General features: G+C 41.1%; 1 protein-coding gene across 1 annotated transcript in view; it reads left to right on the forward strand.

Moving 5' to 3' along the window:
• Window positions 1–20,533, forward strand: part of CNTNAP4 (contactin associated protein family member 4) — a 199,697-nt gene that overhangs the window by 115,447 nt on the left and 63,717 nt on the right. Inside the window, exons 12-13 of the mRNA XM_069963476.1 lie at window positions 396–515; window positions 12,272–12,469. Coding sequence (XP_069819577.1) covers window positions 396–515; window positions 12,272–12,469 — 318 coding nt within the window. The remainder of the gene's footprint in view (window positions 1–395; window positions 516–12,271; window positions 12,470–20,533) is intronic.

Consider the following 20,533-nt stretch of genomic DNA (forward strand, 5'->3'; position numbering starts at 1 on the left):
ACTACATGGCGTGTTCAGGTTTCTGTAAAGTTGGTGATGTCACATCACATAAACTGCTAACTCCTGCTGCAGCGGTGGGACAGACTGGAGCAGCAGGAGTTGGCAGTTTGTGTGACGTGACATCACCAACTTTACAGAGACCTGAAAACGCCATGCTGTAGTAAGTGCAGGTGTGTTTGCTATATTAAGTGTCTATTAGTAATTTTTATGACTTTTGGGCAATAACATATATTAAAATTATTTTGCCTGGACTTCCCCTTTAACAGAAAGAATAGGAAAATGCTTTGACCTGAATTCTGTGATGCCTTATCATTAACAGCAGATTTTTGGCAGATACATTTTTGACAATAAAATATTGTTCAATGTTGTGAAAATTCATTATTTTGTTGTTTTAGCTAAATATGAACAATCGTGTGAAGCATATAAATACAAGGGAAACTCGTCTGGATTTTTCTACATTGATTCTGATGGGAGTGGGTCTCTTGAACCATTCTTGGTTTACTGTAATATGACAGGTAATCTATGTTGTGATTTATGTGTGGTGTATATAAGAAAATACAAATAATTAGAGAGACAGATATACTCTGGGAGTAAAGTAAAAATGCAGTCTTTGGTATAATGCAAAGTTAAAGGGGGTCGTATAGAAACAGCATACAGGAGGCATTGTCAAAATCCTTTGTAGAAATCACTATGGAGATTATTCTATTATCTGTAGCCTCTAAACTGCTCCTACTTATTGTATTTGACCAATAGATTACATATAAACAAGAACAAAAATGTAACAGCTTTTAAAAATAATATTAATTATGTGAGATGCTGAAAACATATTGCATAATTGTAAAGAGGTTGTAATGAGGATTTTTTTTTTTTAAATTAAGGTGCAATGAAAAACCTTGTAAGAGGGGGACAGTTTGGGGAAGTATTGGAACATGGCCTATAACTGAGAGATAGGCATCAAGCATCTTACAATTGTCGGAGTTAGTAGTTTCATTTGCTGTAAACAAAGGCATAGATGCATTCAGCAGCACACCCTCTGCTATAACAAGAAGTCTACAAAATTTCTTTGTACTGGAAGTCTCATAGGTTTCCATTATAACTATAGATGTCTCGCATTAGATGTTTAGAGCGGAGATGAAGGGGCACTTACGCTGTTGAGTGCCTCTGCCCTTTCATTCTAGGAATTGGTGGCGGTCTTAGCAATTGGACCCTCAATGATACAAACCTCTGACATGTTGGATGTTTGTTGAAATTATAGTTACAGTTTAAGTTTATGTTGAAATATAAATACTGCTATTCTTGTGAATATGTCCAAGCTTGAAACTACATGTTTAGTAAAACAATATGCAAAAAAAGGATCCATGGAGGTTTGGTTGTGAGTCTCAAAACATGGGAATACCCAGATATCCCTTCAGGGAAGGAAACATGTTGCCAAGGGGTGCTTCCCAGTGGGGAGATCACCAAACCACCCTGATATGTAGCCCCTTATGTCCCACTCCGTTGCAAATATTGGGACACAAATAGGAAAATACCAGGGTTGCCACTTTTGGGTCAAAATTTAATTCAATTGCAAGTATTGAGACATGGAAAGGGTTTACCAAAGTTAGGCATCCATCCACAGACAGCCGTTTCAGGGTATTGCCCCTCATCAGTATGGAGCAGGATTGTGGCTAACGGGGGCAAAACACAACAATCACTGAACTCGGGAAGATCAGTGAAAAAAATCTGAGGCTCCATGGACCTTTTTTTTTTGCATATTCTAATCTCCCTGAGCTCAATGATTGATGTGTTGTGTTAGTACAAAAATGTATTGGTCTATATCCATGTATTTTTTTTTAAAGGTATGGTCTCTACACTAGGCCTGTTTTATAATACACATGATTTTAAACACCTGTTAATTTTTTTGTGTGCTCTATTATTTAAACATGAGACCTAGGATGTCCTTTTGTGACAGTTGTTACACAATCCTTTTTTTTTTTAACATCAGCAGCATTCATTACCTATACGTTTAACTTCTTTTCTTGACTTATTTTGTATTTGACTTTGAACTTTTCTTAGAACAAAATGAGAGATAAAATGCTAGTTAATGGCTAATGTTCGCATTAGAAAGAACTGCATATATTATTGGGAAGTCAATATTTCAAGTCAATATTTCACTAGGCTCTTAATCCACCTTCCGACATTATAAGGCACAAGGTAGATTGTACTTCACCCATGAGAATTAAAGAACAGCTGCTGGTATTTTCATCACTTACTCAACGCCAGTATTGTAAGAAAATTTTGCTGATTGTTCCACTAAATATTTAACCTGAGAGACTGAAACATATGTTTACTTAAAGCACATAGTGGAAGAGATTTACTGACTTCATCCCCTTATTCCCTCTCATGACAGATGATATCAGTCTGACATTTTTCTTGCTTAATCACCATGTGGTTTCTATGTAAAAATAATTGCAGGTTAGTAAGGTCAGAAATAAGTAACCTTTCTGCGTTGTTTTGTCAGTTATTATCACTTGCTGTTTTTATAAAATGGACATTTTGGAATTAACATTTACATGAACATATGTCACAGTCACCTAAAATAATAGTATTCAAACACTTTCAATGCTAAATAAATGTAATGTTATATTGCTGTGGTTACAAACATCTCTCGAAGAGAAAGAGTTTGCTTGAATCAGTGATGATACTGCAATAATAACAGGACTTTGTTCGCTTGAAATGGAAAGTGGGAGGTAATTGTTATTCCTCCCCCTCACATATTACACTGTTGATATATGCTTTTTAAGGAGAACTGTTTAAGAACCTTTTATTGTGAGTATGCCATGTAAATGTGTATATGGTGTAATGAGATCTATATACTCTCTGTTCACGTTTTGTGCTTGCCCCATATATTGTCGTAATTATGCTGTAGCAGAAGTCACTGTTCAGCAGGCTATAGGGAGACTATTTGGTACAGTTTTTGGTACAATAAAACAGCATGAGGTGGCAAGAGAATATACTGTGGCTTACAATGGAGAGAAGGCCTTGGTTTATTGATGAGAGTATCAGTGGGCTGGAGGCCAGAAAAGCTTTTCCACCGAGAAAAAGATGGTGGGCTTTTTTTGGGCAGAGCTGGCACAGATTTCACTCTGTGGCTCACATGCAGCCACTGATGTGATTAACTTATTAGAAAGCCTATGGGGCAGATTCATGAAGCGAAGCAGGTGTAGATTTCTTTGCCCTACCTAGGCATCATTTAAGAGTACACTGGTCTTGTTAAATGTCAACCTTTGTCTCTTATTAAATAAGATGCTTAGTTCTGCTCTGCATATTAATGAAAAACCAGTGTGGAAAATCTTTCGTAAATCTACCCCCAATTTTTCCCTGGAAGACACATGGGGGGAGATTTCAAACTGGTGTAAAGTTTAACTGGCTCAGTTGCCCCTAGCAACCAATCAGATTCCACCCTTCATTCCTCACAGATTTATTGGAAAATAAAAGGTGGAATCTGATTGGTTGCTAAGGTCAACTGAGCCAGTGCTACTTTACACCAGTTTGATCAATCTTCCCCATAGTATCTTTGATATATTCATCTGTGCTTCCATAACACAGAAAAAAAGGCTTGTATTCTTAAAAGGCTTTCCTAAACCTCTGAAGTGCAGCAAGCTGTAACACCTCCTCCCTTCCCCTCCCATACCTGAACCTGCCTGAGACTGAGTTTCGAGGTTTCCATTAAGCAGGGGGGAGAGAAAGGAAGTATTTCAGCTTGCAGCAAATATGGAGATTAAAAACCTCTTTGACTCTGTGCCAGGGAATAAAGTGCAAGCAAAAAAGTTTAAAAAAAACTTAAAAAAAAAGTTTGTTTGTTTGTGATCAGCTGTTCTAGGTGACGCTAAGTCAGCGCCCCACAAAAGCTGTCCATTTGTGTTCTGCTGGTTTCCGTCAACCCCGTCTAGCTGCCCGCAACCAAAAAAGTTAAAAAACACTTTAAAAAAAATTAAAAAGTTTGTTTGTTTGTTTGTGATCAGCTGTTCTAGGTGACGCTAAGTCAGCGCCCCACAAAAGCTGTCCGTTTGTGCTCTGCTGGTTGCCGTCAACCCCGTCTAGCTGCCCGCAACCAAAAGAAAGTAAAAAAAAAAACTTAAAATTTTTTTTTAAAAGTTTGTTTGTTTGTGATAAGCTGTTCTAGTTGACGCTAAGTCAGCGCCCCACAAAAGCTGTCCGTTTTTGCTTTGCTGGTTGCCGCCACCCGCAATCAAAAAAGTTAAAAAAAAAAAAAGTTTTTTGTGATAACCTGTACATTTCTGCTTTGCTGGTTCCCTCCAACCCACAAAGCAATAGTCACTGAAACTTTGTGCCTTCTGGCCAATAGATTATTTCTTTTTCAAAATTTACACCAACCAAAGAACTATGTCCAAGCGTCCTAATTCCAGCACTTCCCAGGCAAGGACTGCAACGGCAGGCGGTGAGGGTAGGAGAAGTGGCAGCACCAGGCCCAGTGGCAGCCGGGGCAACAAGCGTGGCAGCAGGGTGCAGCTACCCCAGACGCCCACGGGTCATGTAAGAACCACACAGCCAGCGGTTCTAGATTGGCTTACCCAATCCTCCAGTTCCACTGCCCAAAGCTCCCAAACGAGGTCGGCTGGATCATCCGACACCACCCTTATTAATATGCCACTCAACTTTGGGGCACCTTCTGCCAGGGAACTCTTGGCAAACCTTGATTTGCCCTTGGAGTCTCTACCACTTTTTAGTGTTGATGAGGAGGAGGTAGTAGTCCCCCAAAGGCAGCAGGTGGAACGTGCAGAGACTGCAGAGAAGCTGTTGCCTGTAAGCAGTCAACAGAGTCAGGGAAGGGCATCCAGTGCCACACCTGAGATCCTGTCCCAGCCCCTGGAGGAAAGTAGCAATGGTGGTGATGATGATGTCGCTGATCGGACGTGGTGCCCTCAAGCAGCATTATAGCGTTATCAGTGGAGGAAAGTGAGGTGCTACCGAAGCAGCAACATCCCACTGGTGCAAGGAAGCGAGGCACAAGAGGGAGGGGTAGAAGACAACCTACCAGGCAGACTTCATCAATACCTTTAAGCCTTGGTCCTGAGAGGGCATCCTCCAGCAGCAGTGGCAGTGAACAACCAGCAAGACCCCCGTGGCTGGCAGCAAACCACGGTCCTCTGTCGTCTGGCAGTTCTTTCGCCTGGGGACAGATAAGCACATCGCTCTGTGCCTGCTGTGCAATGAGAGGGTCAGTCTTGGCAGGGGTGATAATCTTGGGACAACATCCATGAGAAAGCACATGGAAAGGCAACACCAACAGGCCTGGAAAAACCGTAACCCAAATACCACCTCCTGTCAGGATGCACTATACACTACAGATCCCATCATGCAGCATCCTCTAACTGGAACTCAGGGCTCGTCATCCTCAGTTGCCAGCAGCAGCACAGTCTCACTGCCATGTAAACCCCTAATGAGGCAGCAATCCCTGACCGAGTCCATGGCCAAACGTCAGGTGTACTGCAGCAGCCATCCCATGGCACAGAAACTGACCGGACACGTGGTTAAGCTGCTGGTGCTTCAGTCCCTGCCATTTAATCTTGTGGAATCCCAGCCTTTCAGGGATTTTGTGTAGCGTGTGCGCACCCCAGATGGCGAGTCCCCAGCCCCCACTACTTCTCTAGCAAAGCTGTCCCATCACTGAACAGTTATGTGAAGAGAAAGGTTGGCAACTCATTGGGACTCTCGGTGTCCAAGACAGTGCACCTGAGTGCTGATGTCTGGTCTGGTCTGGTTATGGGCAAGGGCCGTACATGTCCGTTACTGCCCATTGGGTCAACATCCTCCCAGGAGACCATCAGGAAGTTGGCCTATTCTTGCCACTGTCACCTCCACGGTGCTTTAGGGGGCCAGCAGCAGGTAGAACAAGTTCTGCCTCCACCACCACTGCAGTCCAACCTGACCCAGTGTCTTACCACTGATGTCAGACCCGCCGCTCTCAGGCTGTCCTCCATTTGGTGAGCTTGGGTCAATGAAGCCACAGTGGGCAGGAGCTCCTCCGGACCATCAGGGAGGAGATAGCTGAATGGCTGACCCCACGTCGACTAACGATGCGAAGTGTCGTAGCGGACAATGGGAGGAACATTGTCTCTGCAGTTCAGCGGGAAGTGCTGACTCATACACCTTGTATGGCACATGTGATCAACCTCATAGTGCACAGGTTTCTCCGATCATTTCATGCACTACATGACCTTATGAGGATGTCATGTAGAGTGTGCAAACATTTCAGCCACTCCTACACTGCAAGGAACACCCAGCTCAGAATCCAGAGACAGAGCAGTATGCCCCAACATCGGCTAATGTGCGACGTGCCAACCCACTGGAATTCTGCCCTCCATATGCTCGACCGCCTGTACGAGCAAAGGTCAGCCGTAACAGACTACCTCATGGGGCAATCAGGCAGCTTCATGCCACCCTTCCAAGTAACACACTGGCAGTTAATGTGGGAAGTCTGCCAATTGTTGATCCCTTTTGAGTACGCGACTTTTTTTGTGAGCAGGCAGGACTATGGGATCAACGACATCATCCCACTCCTCCATGTTCTGGAAAGTGCGCTGACCAACATCATCAGCGAGGATTCCAAGGCCACAACTCCAAGGCTGAAAATCGCCTTGAGCCCAGAGCTGGATGAAGTGCAGATGGAAGTTGAGGAGGAGGAAGATGTCTACGGCCAGCCACTCCTACCACCACTAGTGGAGGCATCAGAAGTTGCTAAAGCCTGCAAGCCCTCATGAGCGATTTCATGCAGCCAGCTGGTGAAGAAAGGACACAGCACCGGACTCATGGTGTGGACCAGCATGAGCTCAGCCACCAGGTCACTGCCTACCTTGATTGTACCCTGCCCCAAAGTGTCACCGACCCTGTGCAGTACTGGGCAGAAAAACTGGAGATTTGGCCTCAACTGGCAGAGTTTGCCTTGGCTCTGCTGTCCTGCCCAGCCAGTAGTGTGGCGTCAGAAAGGGTATTTAGTGCGGCGGGTAACATCGTAACACCGCAAAGAATGAGGCTCTCTTGCCACAGTGTGGAGATGCTCACTTTTTTAAAGATGAATCATGCCTGGATTACATCAGATTATACCAACCCCTGCCTGATGTAAATGAAAGTCATCAGTCACCTGTCTTGCATGGCAATCCGTGTGTCCAAGAAATTGACCTTAATATCCTAAATATGTGCCCAACGTAAAAATTCGTAATTTAACTTATTAAGTAATGTTCCCCCTTAGGCCCCCAATTTTTTTAAAAAAAAATCACCTTAAAAATTCCCTACTTATTTTGGATACATTTGAAAAAACAGATCCCCATTTCCAAATTTGATGCCCATGGTGTGTTGGCCATTTAACATCTCCACACCAGATTAATGCCTCACACCAGTGCACCGTCCAACCCATACCCCAAGAACAGTAGCAACCCTAAAATAATCCCCACGACTATGCTTCAAAAAGTGTGGATTTCACCTTTTGTGAACTATAGCCGTGGGGTTCTATCCCTGGCACCCGTGCCAAGGAACACTACTCACCGTTTTGTGAGTACTAACTGTTCTTGAGGTATTTTGTGGATATCATGAGAGTAGTGAAATCTTGCACCGCAAATCCCGATGGGGTTCTTCTGTGTGCAAATTATTTCACGCCTCTCATGCAGTCACGCGTGGAATAAGGCTGTCTATGGAATATATATCACTGAGGCTACTGTCCTTCAACTGTGATATAAAAAAACACCACAGTTAGTTACAGCAACAAACAGTTGCTGAAAGGCAGGTTAATTTGCCTTATTTACCGGTGCCTTTACAATGGGAGGCTTTTTTGTGGTTCCCTGCTGGCTTAATCCCACAGCGCATCGTTGGCTGATTTTATGCCACCTTCAGTACTATGGGGCTGGGCGCAAATACCCAGTTCAGTGCAGAACTGCGTATGTCCGTCCGGCACCCTAGTACTGAATGCCATTTGGTGAACGGTTTAAAAATGCCCTGTGGATTTTACTCAGCAGGCCCGCAGCCACATGGGAAGGTACCCATAGGGTGAGGTTTTTTGGGAGTGACAAAAGCGAGGGTGGGAGGTCACTCCCATATCCCATCAGGGGTTTTTCCCCTACCCACTTTAAAAGATAAGTCCAGGCAATCAATAACTTTCTGTACCCTTACTTGCCCCAGAAACTTATCCTTTAAGCCAGCTGGTGACAGCACTTAAAAAACACAAAAGCATACATCCATTGGATTGGACGCTACACTCGGTTAGGACATCAAACTGGTGTTAAGAAAAAAAAAAAAAAAAAAAAAAAAAAATATATATATATATATATATATATATATATATATATATATATGAGTGTGTATCGCCGACAGCCATAGGCCCAGATTCAACAGGTTTGACACCAGAGTAGTTGCGTCAATTTGTAAAGCAAGTGTCAGTGAGGTGTCAATTTCATGAAAATTGGACACGTATTTTTGGATAATGGAACTGGGGTAAAGCCTTCTTGAATCTGTGCCTTTTTAAATGTCCTTTCTTCACCTCATGGATTCTGTGGGTGAGGTTCTCTGTCTCTTTTACCGTATCCGTATCCTGCTAGACTAGCTGTAATGTTAGAGGGTTTTTTTTTTAAACGTTGACTGTCCTGTGCTGAACTCTACTTCAACATGTCATGTTTAAAGAATGATTTTTACAAACGTGCATATCCTTCCTTAGTTGTCTGTACTAGGTCTTTCTGGGTCCAAAAGAATACTACTCCTACTAATGCCCCAACCGTCAATTGTCTATTTGGAAACATACTGGGTGAAATTAAGAGCTGCGGAAGCTGCCTTCTCAACTTGTCTGTTTTTAACAATACTGGCCTGAGAGCCATCAACTGCTGCCTTCTCCTGCTCCTCAACTGTTCTGTTTTTAATAATACTGACATGGAATCAATCAACTGCCTCCTCCTTCTCCTCAAGTAGCCTCTCCTCAAAAATACTGGCCTGGAATCGATCAACTGCTGCCTCCTCCTGCTCCTCAAGTAGTCTGTTTGTAATTATACTGGCCTGGAATCGATCAACTGCTGCCTCCTCCTCCTCAAGTAGCCTCTCCTCGATAATACTGGCCTGGAATCGATCAACTGCTTCCTCCTCCTGCTCTTCAAGTAGTCTGTTTTTAATTATACTGGCCTGAAATCAATCAACTGCTGCCTCCTCCTGCTGCTCAAGTAGTCTGTTTTTAATTATACTGGCCTGGATTCAATCAACTGCTGCCTCCTCCTCCTCAAGTAACCTCTCCTCAATAATACTGGCCTGGAATAGATCAACTCCTGCCTCCTCCTGCTCCTCAAGTAGTCTGTTTTTAATAATACTGGCCTGGAATCGATCAACTGCTGCCTCCTCCTCCTCCTCAAGTAGCCTCTCCTCAATAATACTGGCCTGGAATAGATCAACTCCTGCCTCCTCCTGCTCCTCAAGTAGTCTGTTTTTAATAATACTGGCCTGGAATCGATCAACTGCTGCCTCCTCCTCCTCAAGTAGCCTCTCCTCTATAATACTGGCCTGGAATCGATCAACTGCTGCCTCCTCCTTAAGTAGCCTCTCCTTGATAATACTGGCCTGGAATCGATCAACTGCTGCCTCCTCCTGCTGCTCAAGTAGTCTGTTTTTAATTATACTGGCCTGGATTCAATCAACTGCTGCCTCCTCCTCCTCCTCAAGTAGCCTCTCCTCAATAATACTGGCCTGGAATCGATCAACTGCTGCCTCCTCTTGCTCCTGAAGTAGTCTTTTTTTAATAATACTGGCCTGGAATCGATCAGCTGCTGCCTCCTCCTCCTCAAATAGCCTCTCCTCTATAATACTGGCCTGGAATCGATCAACTGCTACCTCCTCCTTCTCCTCAAGTAGCCTCTCCTCAATAATACTGGCCTGGAATCGATCAACTGCTACCTCCTCCTTCTCCTCAAGTAACCTCTCCTCAATAATACTGGCCTGGAATCGATCAACTGCTGCTTCCTTCTCCTCCTCAAGTAGTCTGTTTTTAATTATACTGGCCTGGAATCAATCAACTGCTGCCTCCTCCTCCTCCTCCTCAAGTAGCCTCTCTTCGATAATACTGGCCTGGAATCAATAAAATGCTGCCTTCTCCTCAAGTAGCTTCTCCTCAATAATACTGGACTGGAATCAATCAACTGCTGCCTTCTCCTGCTGCTCAACTTGTCTCTTCTCAACAATACTGGCCTGAGAGGCGACCAATCTACTGCTGCCTCCTCCTGTTTCTCGACTTGTCTCTTCTCAGCAATACTGGCCTAAGAGGCGAGCAATCAACTGCTGCCTCCTCCTGCTGCTCCACTTGTCTCTTCTCAACAATACTGGCCTGAGAGGTGAGCAATCAACTGCTGCCTCCTCCTGCTGCTCAACTTGTCTCTTCTCAACAATACTGGTCTGGGTGCAATCAAGTGCTGCCACATCCTCCTTGTAAACTTTTTTTTTCAATATTTTTTGTCACTATTTTGGCACTTTTATTCACTATATTTTATTATTATTATTCCTATTCCTATTATTATTATTATTATTATTATTTTATTTTTTTTTCTTTATTTTTTTTTATCCTGCTTTTTTCATTGTAATATCAACTGCAACTAAACAAAACTATACCCTATCACACTCCCACTATTGTAGCTGCAATTATTAAGCCGTTAGAGCAAGGTTCGGTTCGGACCAATCCGAACTTCACACAGCAATGCGACTAATGAACTCCATTTCTCTGTAGTCAGTGATGAGGGAACATAAAAGTGGCTGCCTGTGCAATCTCTCTGGGTGGGGTGGGGGAACTGAGTGACTAGATGAAAGCAAAGAACTACCATAATTTTTTGTCCCAGAAACCCTTTAACCCCTAGGCTACCTAGGACGTACCGGTACGTCCTTGAAGTCTGTCCCCAGACGACCCCGGACGTACCGGTATGTCCTGAGCGGAGCGCGCTTCATAGCAGATGGGGGCCAGCTGCAATCAGCAGCCGACACCTCACCGTTAATGACACGCTGCAGCGATCGCACTGCAGTGTGACATTAACTCCTTAAACGCCGCGGCGTTTAAGTGTCACAGGGGGAGTCCCCTGTCACTTACCGATCGGGACCCCCGCAGTGTGACTGCGGGGGTCCCGATCGTTAAAACGGACCGCCGGAGGTCTCTCACCTGCCTCCATGCAGTCTGATCGGCGCTCTGGTCACTTAGCCTGCACAGGCAGACTCAATGAGCAGAGCGCCGATAACACTGATCAATGCTATGCCTATAAGTAGTGTATGTACAAGTCCCCCAAAGGGACTTAAAATGTGTAAAAAAAAAGTTAAAAATAACTAACACACTACCCCAAAACCCCTCCCCCAATAAAAAACTAAATCACCCCCATCTCATTATATAAATAAAACATATAAAAATAAATAAATAAACATATAATATACCGTAGCATGCGTAATTGTCCGATCTATTAAAATATAACAAGCAGCATTGCTAATGTTGAACGGCGTAGACGAAAAAAGGGGAAAAAGTGAGCGGATTATCGATTTTATGTTACATTATATATAAAAAAAAATTATAAAAAGTGATCAAAACGTCCAATCTTCACAAATATGGTATTAATAAAAACTAGAGATCATGGCGGAAAAAATTACACCCCATACAGCCCCGTAGGTGAAAAAATAAAACCGTTATAAGCGTCACAATAGTCCCATTTTATTTATAATTAATTGCCAAAAAAAATGGATTTCATTAAAAAAATATATATACATCATTAGAGAATCTGTGTAACCTGCATATGGTTGTGTTCGGGCTGACCTATAGAGTAATAGTATCACATCGCTTTTACCATATAGTGTACTACCTAGACACAGGAACCGCCCAAACGTTACCATATTGCATTCTTTTTACGATTTCACCAATTTATATCTTCATAAATAATATATTTGGGATTCCATCATACATGTTTTGGTAAAATCAAAGACGCCATTACAAAGTACAACTATTTCTGTAACAAACAAGCCATTACATGGCCTTGTAGATAGAAAACTGAAAGTGCTAGAGCTCTTAGAAGGGTAGGAGGGAAAAGCAAAAGCGCAAAGATCAAAATTTGCGCGGTCCACTGGGTCATTTTGGGCCTGGTCCTCAAAGGGTTAAACTACTTTTATCAAGGTAACAATGATTTTTTTTCCATTATTTTTCTAAGCTTCTTAAAACTATTTGTTATATCATACTACATTTATCTGTGCATATCTTAACTTTTTCCTTTTTTTTTTTTAGATACAGCTATAAGTATATTACATCACAACAACACAGACCTGAATAAGGTAAAGAGTTCCAATCGGGAAAATGTTCATGTGATGAATTTCAAATACTCAGCTGATATGGAGCAGCTCCAGGCTACAATAAACAATTCTGAGCACTGCAAACAGGAAATTGCTTACCACTGTAAAAAGTCTCGGATTTTACAAAAGCAAAGTAAGTTGCAGCAGGACTATTTTGTTTGCCACAGCTTAATGTACTTTAAAATATGTTTAATCCATAAATATTGCTGTTTTAAGGAGCCATAAAGAATTCACATATGCTGAACGGAATTTAGCTTTCTTGGCAGGATTTTCCAAGATGCAAGAAGTTTTGTTTTACTGGTGGAAATAACATAAACTTTTCTTTTACGTGAAGAGAAAGTATAAGAGTTAAAATATGAGATAGTTCTTGCTCTAAACCTTCTTATAGTATTTTGTTTTCATTTTGGAACCATCTTTACTAGGACAGTGTTTTTTACATGAAAAATGCAATTGAAGATTATAACATAGTATAAAGATCATCCCAGGCGGTACTGCAGTGCCGGCCAGATGATCTTTCGGGCCACAGAGTTCTGATGCGGGCGCATCGGTGCATCAGAACTCCCCATAGCACACTATGGAGCGAGCTGGCCAGAGCTGTTTGCTCCACAGTGTGCACTGACATGGTTTTCTACGGACGTATTCACTGAAGAGCGGCCACAGAAAACTGACAATTGAAAGTTGTTCGTGGCGCCGCTAGGGATCCCAACCAGAGCATATACTATGTGTATACGCTCCGGCCAGGATCCCTTGAACAGCAATGCAACGTATATTCTCGTAATAATCAAGGCTGTTGTACAACGGCTGTGATTTTACGAAAATATACGTTGTGTGAACATAGCCTTAGGCTATGTTCACACAGCATAAGTTTTATATTAATCATGTCCGTTGTTGCCAATTTGCAACAACGACCCTGATTAATATAAAACTTACGTTGTACAGCAGTCAATGGGATCACATTGTGTTCAATGGTGAATATGGATGCGGTAGCGCTGCATCCCAATTCAGCACACTTACATAGTGTAAACCCAGCCTTAAAAACAAGTTACGAAGTCAACTACAATGCAAATATGGTAAACTAATAAAGTAGGGGTAGATTTTACCCTGCAAGCCTATACCAGGGGCAGTAAAAGTCCCTATATTCACACTATTTATAACAACGACCGTTGTTTGTCACTGCTGTTGTTGGCTGTGTTCAACAACAACTGCCATTTTATATGTTCTTGCTCCCAAAACTGCCATATCAGCCGCAGAAACATTATTTAAATACATCAAATTGTGCAGACCATATGAATGTGACTGAGAATCAATTAAGCACTGATTCTTAGTTACACTATGGCCTCAAGGCAGCTAGACACTGTGTGAACTGTCAATTATTTCTGGCTGCTGTTTGAAAACAATGGCCAGAAATAGTTGACAGGTCATTATTTTCATTATTTCGCCCATTTTGTTTAATACAGTTTGCAAACAATGGCTGTTGTTTTGCATTGATTTCAATGCAATGCTTTTTTTTTATGACAAGAACGGCGGTTGTTTTAATTGGCAACAATAGTTGTTCTTGTCATTAAAAAAATACATAGTATTAGAATAGCCTTTGACAGTATTTTCACTGGACACAAGTCAGGTGTCCCTATTGTATATGATATTCATTTGCACTAGGGACAATAGGAGAATCCAGGGTCAGTAATAGAACTTAGGGTACTATTAGACGGGCCTATAGGGGCCCGATAACAACTGTAAACGAGCACCGGTCTGATAGATCGGCACTCGTTTACTGGGCCTATTACACGGCCTGATAATTTTTTAACAAGGGCTGCAAGAATATCGTTACCGATGCCCTTGCAGCCCTTGCTTAAACGGTATACTTTACTTTGCTGCTGCGGTCTGCTTCTTCCCGGGTCCCGCGAGCTGAAGCTTCAGAGTGGCCTGTCAGCTGACAGGCAACTCAGCCAATCACAGGCTGCAGCGGTCCCAACCTGTGATTGGCTGAGTGGCCTGTCAGCTAAGACAGATAGCTCTGAAGCTAGAGCGCCAGGGACCTGGTGATCATTGGCTGATTGTTGTCTATATTACACAGAGCGATAATCGGCCGAATTGGGCCGATTCGGCCGATTATCCTTCCGGTTAATAGTACCCTTAGATTAGATGTAATATGCTTGATAAGTGTGTCTGCTGCAACATCTCTATTGGGAATAAATGCCTAGACATTTACAACTCGTGAGTGCTATTGTCAACCCCTGTTTCTTCTACTAGCTATCTCTGAATGGAGGCAAGATGGACACTCCAGGTGATGTGCACCAAGTGTCCCCCATTACTGTTCCTCTTTTACCCCTCTATTTCATGTAGTTGGTTGAGACACTGCCATACATACTATTAAGGCCATTATATTTTGACATTCATTGGTCTGCATTAGTGCTGATCTATAAATACTTGAGCATTGTGTGGTAGATTTTCCCCAGTTGTTGTGCATTGTGTTTTGAAATCTAAATCCCATATAATTTAATATACTATGAGAATTTTGACAAGCATGGCTTTCAATGACATCACAATGTGTTACTAAACACAGGCAAATATTACTAAATATGGTAAATATTGGTAGAGCCAAGAAATGGCTAGTTTGGTGCAAACTTTGGTGAAAGTAAGAATGAAGGACATTTATCAAGACTGGCATACTCGTACACCATTCTTAAATAAATCCACGTCCCCTTTTTACTAAGAAGTGCACACCTCTTAGGTAAATCCGATGGGGGGTCCCTCCCTAGCCATATAAAAATAAAAGAAGAAGATTTCCAGCAGAAAAAGACCACTAGGTCCATCTAGCCTGCCCTATTAGTATTTCCCTTTCTAATTATCTTAGGATAGATATATGTTTATCCCAGGCAGTTTTACATTCAGTTATTTTAGGCATCTTCAGTAAAAACAATATTTATTCTAGGCTAACAGTGTCATTGAGGTGGGTCTATGACACTGTTAGCACTTGCCCCGCAGTCTTAGCCCATCCTGCTCTCTAGCCACCACTGTATCTTCAGGCAGCCGTCCCACCTTCTCCAGAATTATTAACATCGGGGGGAGACCTGAAGATACAACTGCGGCTGTAGAGTGGGGTGTGGGCTCAGGCTGTGCGGTGCAGATGCCGACAGTGTCACATACACACCTGAGAATTTTTTTTTTATTCAAGAAGGCAGATCACAGAGCAACATCAGAGGTAACTATGCAATGCCCCTGTGATCAGCGTCTGGAAATTGGAAGCATGGGTATATCCATGCATATCCGTATTGACAGTTTCCCTGTAAGTCATTCTAACATTGACTCAAGGAAGCTGAGAAATGAGAAGCTAGTGGAAGCCTTCAGAGAATTTTTTGATATTTCTGTACTTGTGGAACAGAAATGGAAAGAGACAATTTTGGTTTTCTTGTCTTAAAACAGCTAAAAATTGAAGTAAATCCTTGAAGTAAATTTATTTTTGATGTAACAAGCAGAGAGAGAATTAACAGCTCAACAATGTGAGGATTCCACCAAGATTTCCCCAGATCCAACCTTCCTCGACCTCTTTGTGTATAGCAGTCTTATTTTGGGCAAAGCTGCCGTCACATTTGAACTTTTAGTTTTGAAGCTGAATCAAACTTTAAGCCTAGTAGCTTGGCAGCTTTCTCAGAATGTATTAATATCGAATGCTTAACTTAAAAGGATTCAGTTTTAAAAGATTTTGAAGGTTCGGTGAATCCTTTATAACCATTTCGCAGATGAAGTAGAGAAAATAGGGATGTGTATAAATGTTTTGTAACAACTTTAGAAAGTGCTGATCCTAGATGTTTCATGGTACCCTAGAAAAAATATTAGTACTATTATCCATTACAATGGATAAGGATGCCAAAACTATAATAGTAGGACAGATAAAATTTATTGTGCTACTGCTTCCCTCTCATTAGAGGTATAGGGAAAAATCTATCTATTAAGTATTCATTTTAAATTGAATATAACAGTTTTATCTTATGAGGTTATGCTTCACATGCAATTCAATAATGGGCATTTCGACGATAAATAATTTATTATAGTACAAATGGCATATGAATTAACTTAATTATAGAGACATTAATTTTAATGAACCTTCTCTTGAGACTCATATAGTCATATACCAAACCACAATCAATTTAACTAGAAGAAGCAGCTTTACTACTACTTGAATTCAGTCCACGCAAACCAAATATAAAAGCTGGCCCAGAAATGTTAGTTGTTTATTGGGTTTTCTCCTAATATATACCCCAATACATATAATTTAATACTTTAAGTTCTTAAAGTCTTTTGTTGCCTCTACCTTTTCCTATTTGTACGACTAGACTTTTTTTCTATGATTAGCAGAACTCTATATTTCAATGCTTGTATTTGTTTATTTATTTATTTTTTTTAGAATCCTTTCCAAAACAGTTGATTAAATCATGTTACACTCCAGAATAATTATAATATTGTTAAGTTATAATTAATTTAATTAAATAGACCTTTATCAATGTGGCACCATGATAATGTAATATTGAACTATGGAGTGCTGTTAGCCCTTCAAGTGGCTATATTAATGCATTAGCTTTCAATGATTACCCAAACTACCATGGAGTGTTGTGCTAGAACATATGGGATTTCCTATTTTAAGGTGAACTCATTTATTTTCCTGCATAAAGATGTTTAACTGTCAGGACAGGGAGGAAAGGACAAGACGAGACAGTGGGCCCTGATACTGAACCACCCACCCTCTGTCCCTACCTACTTGCTGCAATCGGCCCTAGGCAGCCACGGACAATTCCGAAGATGTTTCCTGTATTGAATATGTGCAACACAGAACAAAACAGACAGACAAACACAATCAAGGGGAGTCAGGGAGCCAAGTCAGAATCAAACGGGCAGCGCAGAAGAAAATCGGAGAGCAAACGGATAGTCAAAGGTCAGGCAACAGGTAAATCGAGCAGAGGAATTAGGTATCGGGATCGCAGGAATAGACAGGGGCAGCTGGGATCAGGGTATGAACCTTAATAGCCAGCAGAGAAGGACTGGCTCAGCTTTCTTTTATGAGGATCAAGAGCCTGGTCCGGATCCCCATTGGACTAGCGCTCTGATCCTCAAGGTTCCAGACAGGCAGAGGAATAAGTCAATCAAAAGACTTGCTCAGCTGCAGACATCAAGTCGAGCAGAGCTCTGAGTAACTCTTGCATTGCCGGAAGCTGAGAAGCAAGCGGGTGTGTCACACAAGAGTAAAAACAGGCCCAGTTCACACCAGGCTACTGCACATTCCTGACATTAACACTATACATGTGACCAGCCTTAGTGATTTGACCATTGCAGACATTAAGAGGCTTCCCAGCCCTATGTCCAGTATGACATGTCATTCTGCTATGTCATTCTGCAACACATGTAAACAAGACCTGGCAGATAACTACAGTACCAGCAGCATAGGAATGCAATGTTTTTTTGTATTGTTGTTGCAGCTAGATAGATGTCACAAAAAGACCACAGCAAATTTTTCATCAACAATCTCTTCTATCAAAAGTGATTTTTCTGTTAGTTTAGCTGTAGCTTCATGATCTGTGGATCTCACCTCAGCTACATTAATAGGTATCAGAGCCAGAGCGAGCATTTCTATATAATGTCCCAAATTACCTCCAGGCCCCAGCACTAATAAGTGTAAGTCACCTAAGGCCAGCTGACCAATTGCTATTACACAGCTCAATGCCTACCCGATATTCCGGATAAGTGAACACTGATCTGATAGATTGTCACTTGCCTACTGAGCCTATTGCTGCAACTATCGTGCAGCAAGGGCTTCACTTCCATCATTAGCAATGTCTGTGCAGCCCTTGCCTTAAAATAAAAAACTGTATACATACCTGTCCATAGTCCTAGTGTTCTCCCAGCTTCTGCCCGCTGTATACAGCCGACAATGGAACTTCAAAGGCGGTTTCTGAACTGGCAGGACGCAGCGCTGTCTTGGTCATTGAATAGCTGAGTGGCCTGTGGTTTCAGAGGCTGGCTCTATCCATGTTTTACAGACAGCCTTAGGGCTGCATACAACTTCTTTAGCCACTGGTAACTAAATGACCCATGCTCGGGTTTGGATAGAAACTTAGAAGATTGTCAGCAGAAAAAGACCACTGGGTACATCTAGTCTACCCTTTTGGTATTTCCCTTCCTATTATCTTAGGATAGCTATACGTTTATCCCAGGCAGGTTTAAATTCTGCTAAACAGTGTGCTTAAGGTTTTCCAATCTTTAATAGTTACCTGTCATAATACATGTATATATTGTATTACATGAACAGTATCCAGGGTTACCGTAATGGCAAGCCTTGACTAAATATTTTGTTAGAAATTTTAAACTGCACATTATGGCTATTAACGCAGTTATTTAACCCTAAAAGATGGCTTTCACCTGGATAAAAAAGATATAAGAGAAGTCTAAGGCTCCCAAGGGACAAAACCCCAACCTGTGAATCCTTTGTAGTTCTTTCTTATTTATTATACTGGGTCTATCCTACACCTCTTTTATGCGGGAAACATGGTCCAAGATCATAAATAGCAGGTCCCTCTCACCATGGCCTGAAAGTGTTTTGATAGAAGTTTCTTTTTTTGTGTGTGTACTGACAATTGGTTATCCTTGTCTTGTCCCATGTGGTCTCCCCTACATACACCATATCATCTAATTTTCAACCCTAGAGAGATTTTAGTAGATCAAAAGTTCTGTGTTAATTTGCTAATATAGAATCATCAGGATCAGGTCTTCAATTATAATTTAAGTCTATGGTTTCCCAACATTTAACCATGCAGTGATGCAATAGCTTTATTCCATCTGCGGATGACGTTTAGAAGCATACTGGAAGATGGATTAAGATCAAGAGAAGTATACGTCTGTCTTCAGTAAGAACCTCCTAGTGGTGACTGCTGGTAGTAACAATTATAGAATTGAATCCGGTGGAGAAGTAAGGAATTTAAATTTTAAGGAATGTTTTGGGATAAAATAGCAATACAGTACCACATGCTTGTATTTTCAAATCCTGTAAAAGTTGGTAAGTATATCACTTAAAATATATAATATGCTTTCATAAATCATGTCTAAATTTAATTGCCATTTTATCCTATATTATGTCTTTTACAAAACCAGTTTTATTGTAGCTCATTTGTACAAATATTGCAGAAAATAGATGCTTGCACTTAGCATGATGCTTTTTTTCACCTTTAATTTCAAAATGTAGACTTGAGCTTCTCAAGATAAATGATTCTAATATCATGCCTCAGTGAGTATGCAGACTCCTGGTGCTCTTTCCCACTAATAAAAGTAAAATATTTGACAATAATGAAAAATTAGGTTATTTGCAGAACAGCTTTTAACTTAAAATAAATCAGCAATGTATTGGGGGAGGTAGTAAATTTAACCATATATTCCAACATACAATATGCATTCTAATATACATACTTTCAAATGGTGGTAGATAGTGTTGTTTAGCATATACATTATGTAAATGAATGTAAACTCAACTTGTGAAGAGGTAAAGAAAGTATAGTTAATTTATATGAGATTTATAAAAATGTAGGTTATATAAACACATGGAAAAATTGTTTGAACATATTATTTTAATGCAAATCTATATGAGATTAGATTTGTTCTCATGCAAGCCAGGAAACTTTAAATTTATCTGATTTGACAATCACCACAAGGTAATCAATGAAACACAAATAACCAAATTTGTTTCCAACAAGTATATTCTAATAAATTGATGATGAGAATTTCACAGTCTCACTGCTTTTACTGTAAAGAACACTTATAATACTGATGATGAAATTGTCAATTTTGCTATTTCTCAGCTATATCCGTTCTTCTGGCCAGATAAATATATATATATATATATATATATATATATATATATATATATATATATAAATCTATGATCTGCAATAGATTCTCTACATTTATCAATGTATGTTAAAAGACTACTTCAAAGAGTAACAATTTTCATTATTTTATTTAGTTTTTTTTATACGTTGCTATTAGAGATGAGCGAACCTCGAGCATGCTCGAGTCGATCCGAACCCGAACTTTCAGCATTTGATTAGCGGTGGCTGCTGAAGTTGGATAAAGCCCTAAGGCTATGTGGAAATCATGGATATAGTCATTGGCTGTATCCATGTTTTCCAGACAACCTTAGAGCTTTATCCAAGTT

The sequence above is a fragment of the Dendropsophus ebraccatus genome, chromosome 3, assembly GCF_027789765.1.
Source record: "Dendropsophus ebraccatus isolate aDenEbr1 chromosome 3, aDenEbr1.pat, whole genome shotgun sequence".
NCBI classification, from domain to species: Eukaryota; Metazoa; Chordata; class Amphibia; order Anura; family Hylidae; genus Dendropsophus; species Dendropsophus ebraccatus.